Consider the following 17,275-nt stretch of genomic DNA (forward strand, 5'->3'; position numbering starts at 1 on the left):
TAGTGTCAAACCTTGGAGACGCACTCCAGCAGCAAATGCAGCACGACATGAGTAATATTTAATATTCATAACAGGAGCAAAGGCCACCACCCGCAGAGATGAAGAAAGCGGCAGTTGGTTCTCTTGGTCTAGAACAGCAGGAGAGAACATATTTCAGCGTGCAGGAGCCTGTACTGTACGGGTTGGAGCCTGTGGAGTTTAGGAGGAAGTTCAGCTGCTAATGGATCAAATCATCAACTCCGTAGTTTAGTTTCTGCTGTGAAACAGGTGTGAATTTAAAAAGATCTGCCAGTTGTGAGTCGTTACATTGTTTAATGCAGCACCTTCAGAAATCCCTTTGAAGTAGCCTTATAATGTCAGATTAGCCTGGTACTAATTTCTGCTGGCTTCACTGTGGAGATTTGTGGAATTACATCTGATGCCAAGTCTAAATCACTGATATGTGAAGCTTGAAACAGGCCGAAAATACCACGGATACTTTTTCACTGTTTTCTTATTGAGCTTTGTTCTCAAATATACATGTTGCTGAGCTGCTGCCTCTAATTTTCAAATGCATCCGATCCTGCCTCCAGTCGGCATCGGAGCCGATGTTTTAAAGAACTCCTGCCTCCAGTCGGCATCGGAGCCGACGTTTTAAAGAACTCCTGTCTCCAGTCGGCATCGGAGCCGACGTTTTAAAGAACTCCCGTCTCCAGTCGGCATCGGAGCCGACGTTTTAAAGAACTCCCGTCTCCAGTCGGCATCGGAGCCGACGTTTTAAAGAACTCCCGCCTCCAGTCGGCATCGGAGCCGACGTTTTCAAGAACTCCCGCCTCCAGTCGGCATCGGAGCCGACGTTTTCAAGAACTCCTGCCTCCAGTCGGCATCGGAGCCGACGTTTTCAAGAACTCCTGCCTCCAGTCGGCATCGGAGCCGACGTTTTCAAGAACTCCTGCCTCCAGTCGGCATCGGAGCCGACGTTTTCAAGAACTCCTGCCTCCAGTCGGCATCGGAGCCGACGTTTTCAAGAACTCCTGCCTCCAGTCGGCATCGGAGCCGACGTTTTAAAGAACTCCCGTCTCCAGTCGGCATCGGAGCCGACGTTTTAAAGAACTCCCGCCTCCAGTCGGCATCGGAGCCGACGTTTTCAAGAACTCCCGCCTCCAGTCGGCATCGGAGCCGACGTTTTCAAGAACTCCTGCCTCCAGTCGGCATCGGAGCCGACGTTTTCAAGAACTCCTGCCTCCAGTCGGCATCGGAGCCGACGTTTTCAAGAACTCCTGCCTCCAGTCGGCATCGGAGCCGACGTTTTAAAGAACTCCTGCCTCCAGTCGGCATCGGAGCCGACGTTTTAAAGAACTCCTGCCTCCAGTCGGCATCGGAGCCGACGTTCTAAAGAACTCCTGCCTCCAGTCGGCATCTGAGCCGACGTTTTAAAGAACTCCTGCCTCCAGTCGACATCGGAGCCGACGTTTTAAAGAACTCCTGCCTCCAGTCGGCATCGGAGCCGACGTTTTAAAGAACTCCTGCCTCCAGTCGACATCGGAGCCGACGTTTTAAAGAACTCCTGCCTCCAGTCGGCATCGGAGCCGACGTTTTAAAGAACTCCTGCCTCCAGTCGGCATCGGAGCCGACGTTTTAAAGAACTCCTGCCTCCAGTCGACATCGGAGCCGACGTTTTAAAGAACTCCTGCTGTGATGTACATCATTTATGTGATCTGCGTATCACGTGACGACACAGTTATGCTGCATGCCGCCTGCAGTTACGCGTTTGTTTGCTGAAGAATAAAGAGGTCACGTTATCTGTTATATCCTTCGTCTTTACCTTATTTCAAGAAGGTACAGAACATAGCATGGTACCAGGAGTTTCGAACTCACGTTAAGCTCGCGTGCAGATGAGCAAATGACTGTTGAAGGCAACAAGAGGCGAGTAAAACAACAACAAAAAAACGTTAGCCTGTAAGTGGCTAGCTACGGTGCTCGGGAGTGGGAACTAGCTTCGAGCCGGGAAGATGGAGCAGCTAACAGCGGAGCAACAGAAGGACTATGCGCTGGTAATAGAGAAATTTCAATCATTCTGTACGCCCCGAAAAAACGAGACATATGAAAGGTACATGTTCAACAGTAGATCACAGACAGAGTCAGAGTCTGTTGAGGAGTTTATTATGGACTTGAAGTTAAAGAGTCAAACGTGCAATTTTGGAGACCTTGTCAACTCGTTGATACGTGATAGAATAGTAATGGGGGTGCGTGACAAAGGACTGAGAGAAAAGCTACTCGGAGAGTCGGATCTGACGCTTGAAAAAGCATTACAAATTTGTCAGGCAAGAGAAGCAACACAAAGCAGAATGAAAACCATGGACTGTAGTCAGTGGAAAGCCTCCGTAATGAAAATAGACTGTGCCTCGATCATTTTTACACAGGGAGGCCAAGGTGGTGTTAGGAGTCTTGCCCAAGGACCCTTATTGGTATAGTGTAGGGTGTTTGCCCTGGTCGGGGATTGAACCCCAATCTACAGCGTAGAAGGCAAAGGTGTTACCCACTACACTAGCCAACCACATGTACATAAAAGGTGAGAGGTTTGATGTGCCATTTGTGATTGTGAAAGGTACCAAGCCTCCTATCATTGGGTTAAAAACATGTAAGATGCTAGGTCTGGTGAAGCGGGTAAACGAGGTGAAAACTGAAAGTGATGCAGAGAGGCAGACAAATGTAGAAGACGCATATGTAGATATTTTTCAAGGCATCGGGAAACTCAAGGTTACACACAGAATAGAGCTAGAAAAGCCAAACAGACCAGTCATTCACGCTGCCAGAAAGGTACCACTAGCCCTAAGAGAAAAATTGAAGGCAGAGCTGCAAAGGTTAGAGGCCCTAGACATAGTAGAGAAAGTGGAAGAGCCTACTGAGTGGGTACATTCACTTGTAATTGTTGAGAAAAAAGATGGCTCATTAAGATTATGCATAGATCCAAAAGAATTGAACAGATTTGTGAGACGTGAACACTACCAACTGCCAACAAGAGGAGAAATCTTTGGTGATATAGCAGGTGCCAAATATTTCTCAAAATTAGATGCCTCCACAGGGTTCTGGCAAATCCCTTTAGATAAAGAGAGTACCAGACTCTGTACTTTTAATACGCCATTTGGCAGGTATTCTTTTAAAAGATTACCTTTTGGACTGACTTCTTCTCCAGAAGTGTTTCACAGAACAATTCAGCAGATCTTTGAAAATATTCCAGACACTAAAGTGTACATTGATGATATCCTGATTTGGGGCAGGACAATTGAAGAACATGACCAGAGGCTGAAAATGGCACTGGACACAGCTAGAACTAGTGGTCTAAAGCTAAACGCAGGCAAGTGTCAGTACAGACAATCTGAAATTACATTTCTTGGTGAAAATCTAACACAAGAGGGTGTTGAAATTGATCAGAACAAGGTGGCTGCCATAAAGAACATGCCTCCACCAACAGACAAAGAGGGTGTTCAAAGATTTTTAGGTATGGTAAACTATGTAGGCAAATTTGTACCAAACCTAACTAGCCACACAAGTCAGTTGAGAAGTCTACTGTGTAAAACTACAGAGTAGGGTTGCAACGGTATGAGATTTTCACGGTATGATAACCGTCTCAGAAAATACGCGGTATCACGGTTATCACGGTATCATGGATTGTTACATATATTATTAAAAGATACACTGACCCTTAAAGAAATTACCACGAAAGTCTTTTTTGTTTAATTAACTATTTATTGTAGTTGAAACCTGGAACTATTATATACAAAATATCTCCTTAAAAAAAAAAGCTGTACACCTGTTTTTGCAAAAACTGCAATATTAGAAGGAGAAAAAAACTAAATCTTTAAATAAAAATGAATGTCTCTTTAGAAAGAAAAAATACTTTGTCTTTATAGAAAAAAAGAAAAAGTGCAGCTGAATTCTTGAACAGTTTTCCTGAGATCAGATTTTTATTGCAGCAATCATTTGTGTTTAATATTCAAGCCAGATTATGATGCAGAAACGTAAGCATGTCAAGTTTTTCTGGGCTCAATCTTGAGCGCTGAGGTGACAGAATATGTCCACTTGTACTGAACATTCTTTCGCTTGTGGCAGGGACACAAAGATATTTTCTTGCCACTTTTGCCAAAAAGGGCATTCCTTCGGCATGCATTTTCCACCAAGCCAGAGGGTCAGCATCAGTTCCAATAGTAGGAAGAGACATGTATGTCTTGACATCAGACATGACCTTTTCATGGATGTTTTTATTTTCTGAGGTTGCCTTGTTTTGCCTGGATGAACTTATTTGTTGTAGCAACGCAGACAGACCTTTCCCTTTCCTCTTAGTAGCAGTAGTGGTGCTGCTGCTGCCCTCTCCTACCTCATTTTCTTCCCTTTCTTCTTGAGGCTGTTTTTGGCATGGAGACACTGCTGTTGCAATGGTTACAGCATCTTCAACACATGCCTCAACTGTGTCATCCAGGTTTTTAGAGAAGCTTCCCTTAAACCTAGCATCCACAAAGCAGGATACTTGCAGCAGTCGTTCCAGCCGCTCTGTGTATCTGACTTCAAGGTCTTCCCTCATTACTTGCTTCATCTGTCTGGTGAGTGCATTGTCTTCAGCTTGCTCCGCGAGAATTTCACTGCGGATGTGCTCCAGTACTGGTGAGAGTGAGGACAGTGTGACCCTTTTCTCAGAGGCTAGAGCATCAGTGAGCTCATAGAAGGTCTGAAGAAGCTGGCTGACATTCTCAAGTATAGCTATGTCAGAGTCGTTTGGCATGAGATGCCAAGTACTCCTTTCATTTGCCAGTACTGCGCAGACGGCCTGTTGTCTCAAAAGTTCATCTTTGTATCAAAAGTTGATCCCCATCTTGTTATTACATCATGGATTAGGGCATGCTCGGGGAGTTCCAGGTCTGCCTGTTTTTTCTTGAGATCTCTTTTCTTCTTCCAACTTCGAGAAAAACCTTGTATCAAGTGTCTGCATGCTCTGACAGCAGATTCCACCCTTTGGATCTTCAAAACTTTGTTTACGGCCAAATTTAAATTGTGTCCGAAACAAGTGAGCCAAACACAAGGGAAGTCTGAAAAGGCTTTCTTCATATTTGTTGCATTATCTGTGGTAATTCCACACAGATCTTCCTTTGGAAGTTTCCATTCCTGAAGCATGTTTTCAAACATTTCAGAGATGTTTTCTGAGGTGTGGTCTTCAGGGAAAAAATGAGTTTCCAAACAATGGGACTTGAGCTGCCAGTCTGAAGAGATGTAGTGGACTGTAAAACTTATAAATGGTTCCCCTCCTCCACTGCTGCTGGTCCACAAGTCTGTGGTGGCTGAGTAACACACAGCTTCCTTTAGCTGTTCTTCAACACTTGCTCTCACATCTTGGTACATGCGAGGGATTTCACTGGTGGCAAAGTATGTTCTTGATGGAACCTGGTACATTGGAACAGCTTTTTTCATCAGGTGAAGGAAACCAGGTTTTTCCACTGCTCTTAAGGGCATCATGTCTTTGGCAATAAAATACGCCACACCATGATTCAATTCTTGGGCTTGTTTAGATGAGGGATCTAACTTAATTCCCTTTGCAAATGACTGTGTGACAGTTGGCTGAGCTGGATCAGGAAATTTCTTTGCACAGCTAGCTTGTCCCTAAACCAATAACAGAATAATAATATGAATCAATTATATTTATAATAATAATAAAAAATATATGTATGTGTATATGTGTGTATATATATATATATATATATATATATATATATATATATATATATATATATATATATATATATATATATAATGTATGTGTGTGTGTATATATATATATATATATATATATATATATATATATATATATATATATATATATTTATATATATATTGTGTGTGTGTGTCTGTAAAGGTCCTGTATTTAAAATATTCAGTACAATTATTTAAGTTTAATTATTTCATTATTTAATATCTGAGCCTGTGTGCGTGTCTGACCAACTACTGTTGTAAACGTCCGTTTTACTGCCAAGTTAATATAACCAGAGACTGCAGAAAGATGGGACTATCTATTTTATACATGATCCTCACAATAGAGGCACGTCAGATTTTAAATATAAACTCATGCAAATTAATGGCGTCTTTCACGTTGAGTCCGACTCCGGAAAAATCCAAATTAGTCTGTGAGGACCTGAACACGGACACGCGCATCCACCACAGCACGCGCTTCATAGCCACGGGCATAACGTTACTTCCAGCAGCTGCATGCTCATAGTTCGGATGACTCAGCACTTTTGCGGGCGCTTAACGCGTGGGCTGTGCACGAATACAAAGATGGGTTTTATAGTCGAAATTTCACGCATTTAGGGTCGGACTGAAATTATAAACGAGCACAGCGGGGTGGTGTTCTCGGAAATGGGAGAACAGGTTAGAGGTATTCCCTCCTTTAGCTGCCACTTTCCTGCCACATTGATTACAAATCGGATTCCCATCCTCGTGTGCATTTGGCGGGTATCCGAAGTAGTCCCACACTGCTGACTTTAGTTTAGCCTTTTTTTTAGGGGGACGGAGATTTGTTAAGTCTGTGGCACTCTCTGCCATTCTCACTGCTGTGTGCTTGTGTGACTGAAACGGAGCGGAGCTGCGCATGCGCGGGTGAGTTTCTGAGCTGGGTTGTGTTTTACCGGTAATGAGCAAATGCCCACGGTATGATAACCGTGCATTTTAATACCGTGGTATACCGTGGAACCGGTTACCGCTGCAACCCAACTACAGAGTGGAGCTGGAACAGTAATCATCAGAAGGAGTTTGAGGAGCTGAAAGGTCTAATTATGAAAGCTCCTGTCCTAAAGTATTTTGATGAAAAACGTCACACCAAAATTTCAGCAGATGCCTCTAAAGCAGGGATAGGTGCAGTGTTGTTGCAACAATATGGCACAAGGTGGCGCCCAATAGCATATGCCTCGAGGGCATTAACGACTTCAGAGTGCAACTATGCACAGATAGAAAAGGAGGCATTAGCCCTTGCATATGGATGTGAGAAGTTTCATGTATTTATATATGGCAGAAGAGTTTGGGCAGAAACAGACCATAAACCTCTTGTTACAATAGCTAAAAAAGGCTTAGCCAACACACCACCTAGGGTGCAGCGATTGTTCTTAAAAATGCAAAAGTACGACCTACAGCTAGAATACAAACCTGGAAAAGAACTGTTAGTCGCTGACACATTGTCATGTGCTTATGACAGCACAGTATCGGTACAACACTATGAGCATGATGAAACAGTACATGTAAATCTGGTCAGGAAAAGCTGTCCAGTCTCTGATGAGATGTGGACTGTGATTGCACGAGCCACAGCAGAGGACGAAACACTGAAACAGGTCATTAAAGCAATCACACAGGGGTGGTCAGTACAGTCTGTACCTGCTCCATACTACTGTAAGAGCAATAATTTGCAATGATTCCAATAATTGTTTATTTGAATAAGCTGTGAAAGTTCTAGTTCCTTGCAAGATATCGGTGTGACGTATGTGAAGGGGGTGGGGCTAAGAAAGAGGGAAAGGTTGTGTAGAGGACGCAGTAGAGAGAGGTTGTGTTTTTTTCTCTCAGACCTGCAGCACTGAGTAGCCGAAGCTGTTGTGTGGTTTTTTATTAAAAGTGGCTCCACCGAACTCAATCACCGGGTCCTTCACTCTTCTTTGTTTCCTCGTCCTCGCTACCTATCGCCAACCGAACTAAACCACAGCCCCGAGTCTTGGTAAGACCGTGAAGAAGCGAACACTAAGTTTTACACTGGTGGCAGCGGTGACCGGCGATTATTGCATTGAACTTTTTTTTAGTTTGTTTTGGTGTTGGACTGTAGAGTTGCTAGGTGGACTGTTGAACTTTTTTTCCACATCTGCTTAAACTTTTACGCTACGAGCTGCTGGTATTTTGCTTGTTTTCTGCATTGTGAAATGGCGGACGAAGAGATACAGCCTGCTGCTTCTGCCGCCGCGATGCATTCACAACTGCCGTTTCGGATTGAACTTCCCGCTCCGTTCACGGGCGAGGGACTAGAGCCATTTAGTTCATGGATTCAGCGATTTGAAGTTGCTCTTGATGTTTCCACTGCGCAGTTAGAAAAGGCAAAGCTACTCGCTGCTAGACTCAGTGGCCCTGCATTCGCATACTGGCAAAGTTTACCCCCGCGAGTGAAAACGGACTATGATCAAGCTAAATCTCGCTTGAGTGCTGTTTTTGGGCGAACCTCCTTTTTGGCTACTTTTCAGACACACTTAAATGCCCGCCCTCGCAGAAACCAGGAACCCCTCGAAGTTTATGCTGCTGATCTCACTAACTTAGTGGCTGAGGCTTTTCCAAAATATGGCCCGGAGGCACAGAGTTGTGAAATTTTCCGCCGTTTTGTGACTGGTTTAGACCCGTCCCTTCAGCTTAAAATTCATGAACATGGGGCAGTCACCTTAGAGGCTGCACTGAAAGTGGCAGCCCAGTGTGAGCGGGCGCAGTTAGCCTTGACTGTTGCCTCACATACACCTGTAATGACTGTTACATCACAAGCCAGCCACAGTTTACAGTCTCCACTTGCTGATTTAACAGCCGCTGTTGCTGACTTGAAAGCAGAACTGCATGACTTGAGACAGACACATCTGAAACAGACTGACAGTAGACTGGACCGACTCGCGCAGCAGGTTGCTGAGTTCCCATGGGGGCTGCGAGACTGTGCTCATCCTGGGCTCCTGCCATGCTCTGCTAATACCCATGGCTGGCCAGTTCGACATCCAGAGCGAGAGAGCCTTCATCACTGCAGCTGCGTCGACCGTTGTGTCACATCTTCACATGCTCCCACCAGAGGGCGTCAACCTCTTCGGGATGACCTCTCACCACCACGGCATCTGTCTCCATCAGCTGGGAGGACTGGCCATCCTGCTGATCTGCGTTACACCTTGGATGGCGACAGTTCTGCCCACCTTCGAAGACCACGCCACCCTCTTCCTCATCATTATGACACACATCGCCAGCGTCCAGGTTACTGGGAGGACTTCTCTCCTCCCAGACGTCGCCATGACAGGTATCCTACTCGTTCCCCGTCACAGGAACGTCACCCACACCCAGTTCATCACTCCTCTGACACAACCCATACTTCTAAGCCATATAGGGCCCGGTCCCCATCCCCTGCCCCACGGTATGCACGTACGAGACACTCCTCATCCCCTTCCCCACCCTCAGCCTCACATAATCGACCTCCTTACCCTTCTCACTATTCCCCTTCACGCCATGTCCATTTTTCCATGCCACATGATACTGTAGACCCTTCCTCCTCCCAGCGTCAGGGAAACTATTAGAAGCTGGCATTGTGGGCCACATGTCAGCTTCGCCAGCCCAGTTGGCCCCTCCTCAGTCCCTTGACCCTAATGTTGACACATTCCCTGCTCCTGTCATAAGACTTACCCTCTCAGGCTCTGAACAGTATGCCTTGATAGACACTGGTTCCGGTCTATCCCTCATCACTGAGGAGTGTTGTAAGGCTATCCCTGCTCTGGCCTCTCAACCCATCAGAAAGTCCTTTGTCCTGGCTTCATCAGTGACAGGACATTTACTGGACATGATAGGATGTATTACGGCCCTTGTGCATATTGGTGATGTTACCCTGTCCCATATCTTTCACATTGTGCGCACCTCCAGTCACCCTGTGATTTTAGGATGGGACTTTCTTACACAACACAGTGCCACCCTGTCAGTACCACATGCACATTTACAGATACTTGACACTGTTGTGCATTTCTCCTCCCCACAACACCTTATTCCATTACAATGTGCAGCTATTGCTGCCTCCCCTGTCACTGTTCCCCCTCTGTCTGAAATGGTGATTGCGGTCTCTATTAACTGTGGAAATACCAAGGTGGCCTGTGCTGAATCTTACGTAGGCATTGTTGAACCACATCCCCCTTCGACTTCTGCGTTGGCCATTGCTAGGACACTCACAACAGTTCATGATGGACAAGGGCTAGTTAGGGTAGTTAACCCCTCCCCAGAACCAGTCTCCCTTGCAGGTGGATGCCCATTAGGCCAGGTGTTTTCCCTTTCAGGCCGTCCACAAGAGGAATACACTTTGGTCTCAGTTGCTGCCACCTCCAGCGCCTCCAGTTGCCCAACTCCGGCAGTAGATCTATCTCATACGTGTCTGACTCCGAGTGAAATACCACAACTTGAGACCCTTTTGAAAGATTTTGCTGATGTTTTCAGCTCCCACCCCTATGACTATGGCCGTACTGATCTTACCCATCATGCCATCGACACAGGTGATGCTAAACCCATTAAGCTGCGGCCATACCGCGCATCTCCAGCCACACAGGTCTTGTTACAGCAGGAAGTGGACAAGCTCTTGGAGCATGGCATCATAGAGGAATCCCATAGTCCTTGGTCAGCTCCGGTGGTGCTGGTCCGGAAAAAAGATGGCACCCACCGGTTTTGTGTGGATTATCGCCGACTTAATGCAGTAACAATCAAGGATTCCCATCCACTTCCTCGTGTGGATGACACTTTGGATAGGCTAGCTGGTGCCTGTGTATTCAGCACCATTGATCTCACTGCTGGATATTGGCAGATCCCACTTCACCCTCGAGACAAAGAAAAAACGGCATTCTCTACTGGGACTGGGCTGTTCCATTTCCGGATGATGCCTATGGGAATTTCCAATGCCCCCCCGAGCTTCCAGCGCTTGATGGAGTTGGTTCTCCGTGGCCTCCACTGGAATATTTGTTTAATTTATCTTGATGACATCATTGTGTATAGTACTGATTTTGCCCAACATCTCCAGCACTTGAGAGAGGTTTTCCAACGTTTTCGTTCTGCTGGCCTCAAATTAAAGCCATCCAAGTGTCACCTTGCTTGCTCTTCAGTCACATTCTTGGGCCATCAAGTCTCTAGTGCAGGTGTTCGGCCTGACCCCTCTAACACTGAAAAGGTTGCGTCATGGCCTGTTCCTCACTCAGCTACAGAGGTGAGAGCCTTTTTGGGTCTCTGCTCCTATTATAGGAGATTTATTAAGCATTTCTCTCACATTGCTGAACCTTTGCATCGACTCACTCATAAAGGAGTGCTCTTCGATTGGTCTCTGGCTGCTGCTGATGCTTTCAAGACACTGAAACATGCTTTGACCTCACCACCCATTTTGGCCTTCCCCAATCTGTCTGCTCCTTTCCTACTGTATACGGATGCCTCCCTTCATGCCATCGGGAGTGTACTGTCTCAAAGGGTGGCGGGAAAGGAACATGTCATTGCATATGCCAGTCATACGCTCTCAGTTTCAGAAAGGAAGTGGTCAACATTTGATCGCGAGCTATACGCCATTGTCTGGTCTGTTCGCCACTTTCGTCATTACCTGGCTTTTCATCCATTTACCATCATCACAGACCACAAGCCATTGGTGGGCCTCAAAAAGCTCCCATTGGATCAGGATCCCACTGGTAGGCGTGCACGCTGGGCTGTTGAACTGGACCTCCACGACTGGACTGTAGTTTACCGTGATGGCACTAAACACCTCAATGCAGATTCCATGTCCCGCCGCCCCCACAACACTTCATCTGATATACATTCTCCCTCCATGCCTGAGAAGCCTCCTATGGCCACAACGGCAACCCAGACAGCTCCTGAACATTCTAGGCAGAAATATTTCCAGGCCCCAGCCTGCCACTTGCAGGGGACTGACTCGTCTCACATTTCCATTAACTTGGTTCACATTCAGGCAGATTGGGATCTCCCCACAAAACAACGGAATGACCCAGATATTGCAATGGTGTTTGGCTGGTTGGAACGTGGCTGGCGCCCACCCCTTTGGAAACTCAGAACATCATCCCCATTCCTTCGCAAGTTGTGGTCGCAGTTCCCTCGTCTGAGGATATGTAATGGCCTTTTATGTAGGCATGTACGCTGCTCCTCTCCAAATGGTCACCTTGGCCAGGTGGTTGTCCCTCGCCTACTAGTGCCTGAAGTGCTACGTTTCTTGCATGGGCACCCTGCAGCAGGACATTACGGCGTGGCTAAAACGCTGGACAGGGCTTTGCGCTCCTTCTATTGGCCCTACATGTCCTCTGACATCTCACAATATTGTCGTCAGTGTGCCGCGTGTCAGTCACGGCGGTCACCGGTTCCCAGTTCCCAAGCTCCGCTGGTCTCGATTTCACCTAGCCGACCCTTTCAAATGGTGGCTGCTGATATCACGGAACTTCCTGTGTCACCCAAAGGCAACCGTTATGTATTGGTTCTTATGGACCTGTACACAAAATTCGTCAACCTCTACCCACTGCAGACTCAAACAGCGATTTCTGTGGCACGCTGCATCTTTGAACAATACATCCCTCAGCATGGTGTCCCTGAAGCTCTGCACTCAGATCAGGGACGGCAATTTGAATCTGACCTCGTGAAACACCTTTGCAGTCTGATGTCAATTCACAAGCTTCGTACGTCGCCCTACCATCCTCAATGTGATGGCATAGTGGAACGTTATAATCGCACACTGAAAGGTGAACTGGCCAAATACCTCTTTGACTTGGGCCAAGAGTGGGATGATCATCTCCCTCAAGTTGCAATGGCTTACAACACCACAGTCCATGCCAGTACTGGATTTACTCCTTTTTTCTTGGCCCATGGACGGGAAGCCCATGTCCCAGTGGACACTTTGCTCAACACTCCTGATTTTGTCTCCTCAGGGTCAGTTGCAACTCCGGCTGCATATGCCTCTTCTCTGCGCATGCGGCTTAGGAAAGCCTACGAATCGGCTACGGCTTTCAGGGACAGAGCCCAAGAGCGCCAGCGAAAGTACTACGATCGCCATCTCAACTATAGAACTTATGCACCTGGTGACTTAGTTTTAGTAGATGACCCAGCCCACCACCGTAATAAGCTTGCCCCACGCTGGATTGGCCCTTATGAGATCTTGGGCCCAGTCGTGTCAGCGGAAAATCCTTTGCCTGTTGTTTTTCGGGTACGTGACTTGGCCCGTCCACTAAATACGCCCAAAGTCCTACACTACAATCGGCTGAAACCTTTTTTCCCTGGCCCCCATGGCACTGCTGTCCGAGCTCCGCTGTCCGCTCCTCCTAACCCTCCCACCTCTTTGATCTGTCCCTTGTGGCCTGACCCACCTGAAGCTTCAGAGCTGGCCCGTCCCCTCACGACCCTGCCAAACATGCTCCCACGCTCTGCGCGCAGAGAAGTCTCACAACCACCTTTACCCAGCCCCTTGACACACACCCCTCCGGCACACACAACCTCTGCCCCCCAGGAACCTGTTCCTGCTCCCCCAGGCCCCCGTCTTCTCCTTCAGGACCCATCCCCCAGCCAATCCCTTACCCCCATGGGCTCGGCTCGCCGCCAGCGTCGGGTGCCTGCGCACCTCAAAGACTTTCATATGTATTGATTACATTTACTCGTTCTGATTTTTGATCTGATTGTTCTGATTTTTTTTTTTTCTTGTTGTTGATATTGGCCTCATCTCGGCCTTTCTCCTCCCTTACCTGTTGACTTTATGCTTTTGCGACATTTTCATTTCTTCTTTGATTGATTGTTGCTAGTGTTGGAAATGAGGACATTTCTTTTTGGGTGAGGGAGTATATGTAAGAGCAATAATTTGCAATGATTCCAATAATTGTTTATTTGAATAAGCTGTGAAAGTTCTAGTTCCTTGCAAGATATCGGTGTGACGTATGTGAAGGGGGTGGGGCTAAGAAAGAGGGAAAGGTTGTGTAGAGGACGCAGTAGAGAGAGGTTGTGTTTTTTTCTCTCAGACCTGCAGCACTGAGTAGCCGAAGCTGTTGTGTGGTTTTTTATTAAAAGTGGCTCCACCGAACTCAATCACCGGGTCCTTCACTCTTCTTTGTTTCCTCGTCCTCGCTACCTATCGCCAACCGAACTAAACCACAGCCCCGAGTCTTGGTAAGACCGTGAAGAAGCGAACACTAAGTTTTACACTACCATTACAGAGACGAGTTGTCAGTGTTAGATGGCGTTCTATTCAAGGGCTCAAGGATTGTAATTCCCAAGGTCTTGCAGCATAACATGTTGTTGAAAACACATGAGGGGCATCTTGGCATGCAGAAATCCAAGAGACAGGCTAAAGCAGTGTTATACTGGCCAGGTATGGGTCAAGATATTGAGAGAGTCATTAGGTCTTGTGAAACCTGTCAGAAATACAGGGCTAAGCAGAGCAAGGAGCCAATGTGGATTGAGGACAGTGAGGTGCATAGGGCATGGAGCAAGGTGGGCATAGATTTGTTTGAGCTTGATGGAAAAAACTCTGTACTCCTAGTAGACTATTACTCTCACTACCCTGAGATGGCGCAGTTGAGAGAGACCACAGCAACTCAGGTTATAACTCACATCAAATCATTTTTTGCACGTCATGGTATTCCTGACGTAGTCATAACTGATAATGGACCGCAGTTCAGCTGCGTGGAGTTCCATAAGTTTGCTAAGACTTTTGAGTTTAGTCATGTGACATCAAGCCCACGTTATCCGCAGTCTAATGGGCTCATTGAAAATGGAGTAAAAATAGTCAAACTGCTGTTGAAGAAAGCTATGGATTCAAAAACGGATCCTTACTTAGCACTGCTTAATTACAGGTCAACTCCCTTGTCACATGGCCTGTCGCCAGCAGAGCTTCTGTTTAATAGAAAGCTTAGGACCCGCATGCCCCAACTGCTCGATAGAGAAAGTGTACAAAAAAGGAACATAGTCATGGACAAACAGAAGGCAAAAAACGCACAGAAAAGATACTATGACAGAGGGAGGGTCAAAAGAACTAAAGGAACTAAAACCAAATGACAGAGTGAGTTTTGTGAAGATCCACACATGCAGTTTTGATTCACATTCCAACTCGCGTTTTAGATTTCCAAACGAAAGCTTTATTTCTTCAAAAATTAAAGACAAGAAATCTGAACAAAACGATTAAAAATGCTTATAAACTGAAAACTAGGTATTTATATTCATGTTTCTAATTCCTAAATCCTAAAACTGCGGTCAGAAAAGGTGAGGCTCCGTCACCTTGAACTGCATGTCTTGTCTCCTGAACGTGCCTATTGACATAATCCTCAAACAAACAGTAATTAACCAAATCTCAATCGCTACTGCCACCTACAGGCGCCTAGAGGTAACACACATTTCAAATACCATTAAAATTGGCACTTACATATCCGGCCCCTAATTGTCTTGTAAATAAACAAACAATTACCATAAACACTAAACTATATAATTCCTAAAGACATGATAGCAGTAAACAACCTATTAAACAGCTCAAAACAACCAAATATTGTACAATTGTCCGATATGTTTTCATAAACTGAAACATGGAGTCAGAGGTTCAAGCACATGACTCACCGCTGGAGATCAGTCTTTACCACTGTCTCATACAGCAAGCAATATGCTACATATCCGCTTCAAGTAAGAGACACAACTTAGTGACCGGTCTCAGGAGAAGATTCGTGCTGGTCTTCAGTCGGACCTGGCGAACTCTCCCCTTACTATCCTGGATGGTCTCAATGACTCGACCTATGATCCAGGAACTTCTGGGAGCAGAATCATCAATCAGCAGCACAATGTCACCAACTGCAACATTACGCCTCGGGTGCAGCCACTTTTGCCTTAGCTGCAGGTCTGGCAAATACTCCTTAGTCCAGCGTTTCCAAAATAACTCTGCCATGTACTGAACCTGGCGCCATCTGCGTCTGGAGTAGATATCCTTGGCATTGAAAATACCTGGAGGTATTACAGGTTTAGCCTTCATCAAGAGAAGATGGTTCGGGGTAATTGCCTCCAAGTCGTTAGGATCATCCGACACTTTCGTGAGAGGGCGACTATTGATGACGGCCTCAACCTCGCACACAAGTGTTTGCAGACCCTCCTCATCCAAAGTCTGCTGCTTCATGACAGAATTCAGAATCTTCCGCACTGATCTTATCTGGCGTTCCCACACCCCGCCATGGTGGGATGCTGTTGGGGGGTTAAAGATCCACTTAATGTTCCTTTGTGCCATTTCAGCTTCAATCTGTTCCTTATTTAACTCCTGTACTGCCTGTTGCAGCTCACGTTCTGCACCGATGAAGTTTGTGCCGTTGTCCGATCTGATCACTTTGACTTGACCCCTTCTAGCAACAAATCTTCGTAGGGCATGAATACAGGAGTCCGTATCAAGCGAACTTGCAACCTCGAGATGAACTGCTCTTACTGCAAGACACGTAAAAAGCACTCCATATCTCTTCAAAATGGTACGGCCTCTCTTGATTTCAAATGGGCCAAAATAATCGACACCGACATTAGTAAACGGCGGCTCATCGGGTAAGACTCTGTCTTTTGGAAGGCAGGAATTCCGGCCCCTATAACCAGATATTGGCCTTCAGGAAAGCTTCCACTGTGCAACCCCTGGAAGCGTGGTCCGCTGGATTGTTGAAGGATTCCACATATCTCCATTGGCTTACCTTGGACTGTTCTCTGATTGTTGTAATCCGGTTGGCAACAAACGTACGAAACCTTGCTGATTCATTCTGGATGTACCTAAGAACTGTGGTACTATCAGTCCAGAATACCGATTCCTCCAAGTCAATATCTAGCTCGGCCCGTATCATGTTGTCCATCTTTGCAGCTACTGTCGCTGCAGTGAGCTCCAGCCTAGGTATCGTGACTGGTTTTAGAGGCGCAACTCTTGCCTTTCCCATTATGAAAGAACACTGTTCTTCATACTTCTCATTTTTCAAGACCAGGTAAGTACAAGTGCCATAACCTCGCTCACTAGCATCGGTGAAATGATGCAGTCTTGCTTCTGTGACTGCTCCAAAGTCATGCGTCTTAACGCATTGCCTCACTTCCAGTTCTGACAACTTGTGCAGGTGAGTTATCCATTGTTCCCACTGCTTCACTAGGGGTTCTGGCATATCATCATCCCATCCATGTTTTCTCATACTCAATTCCTGCAGTATACCTTTCACTGGGAGGATTATGGGAGAGAGAATCCCCAGAGGGTCGTAGATGGAACTAACCATGGACAACAAACCTCGTCTTGTGAGCACTTTCCGCTTAATGGTAACTTTGAACTTCAAGGCATCTGATTCAATGCACCATTGGACTCCTAGAGCCCTTTCTAGAGGAAGTAAGTCTTTGTCCCTCTCCTCTTCTGGAACTGATGCCAGGACTTTGCGACTATTAGAGGTCCACTTGGTCACTCTAAATCCGCCCAAAGCACACAGAGCTCTTACTTCTTGTATCAGTGCCACTGCTTCATCCTCGGATCCAACTGACCGGAGGCAGTCATCGA

The 17,275-nt window shown here is 46.4% G+C and overlaps 1 protein-coding gene across 6 annotated transcripts in view; it reads left to right on the forward strand.

The window, feature by feature from the left end:
- The window catches only part of LOC119263631 (sialoadhesin-like), a 39,469-nt gene that overhangs the window by 16,029 nt on the left and 6,165 nt on the right, over window positions 1–17,275 (forward strand). Inside the window, exon 10 of one of the 6 annotated variants that reach the window (XM_037539465.1) lies at window positions 75–1,239. The exons of the other annotated variants lie outside the window; for them this stretch is intronic. Coding sequence (XP_037395362.1) covers window positions 75–221 — 147 coding nt within the window. The 3' untranslated portion in view covers window positions 222–1,239. Of the gene's footprint in view, window positions 1–74; window positions 1,240–17,275 lie in introns of those variants that run through there. 6 annotated transcript variants of the gene reach the window in all.

Source organism: Pygocentrus nattereri, chromosome 6 (assembly GCF_015220715.1).
Source record: "Pygocentrus nattereri isolate fPygNat1 chromosome 6, fPygNat1.pri, whole genome shotgun sequence".
NCBI classification, from domain to species: domain Eukaryota; kingdom Metazoa; phylum Chordata; class Actinopteri; order Characiformes; family Serrasalmidae; genus Pygocentrus; species Pygocentrus nattereri.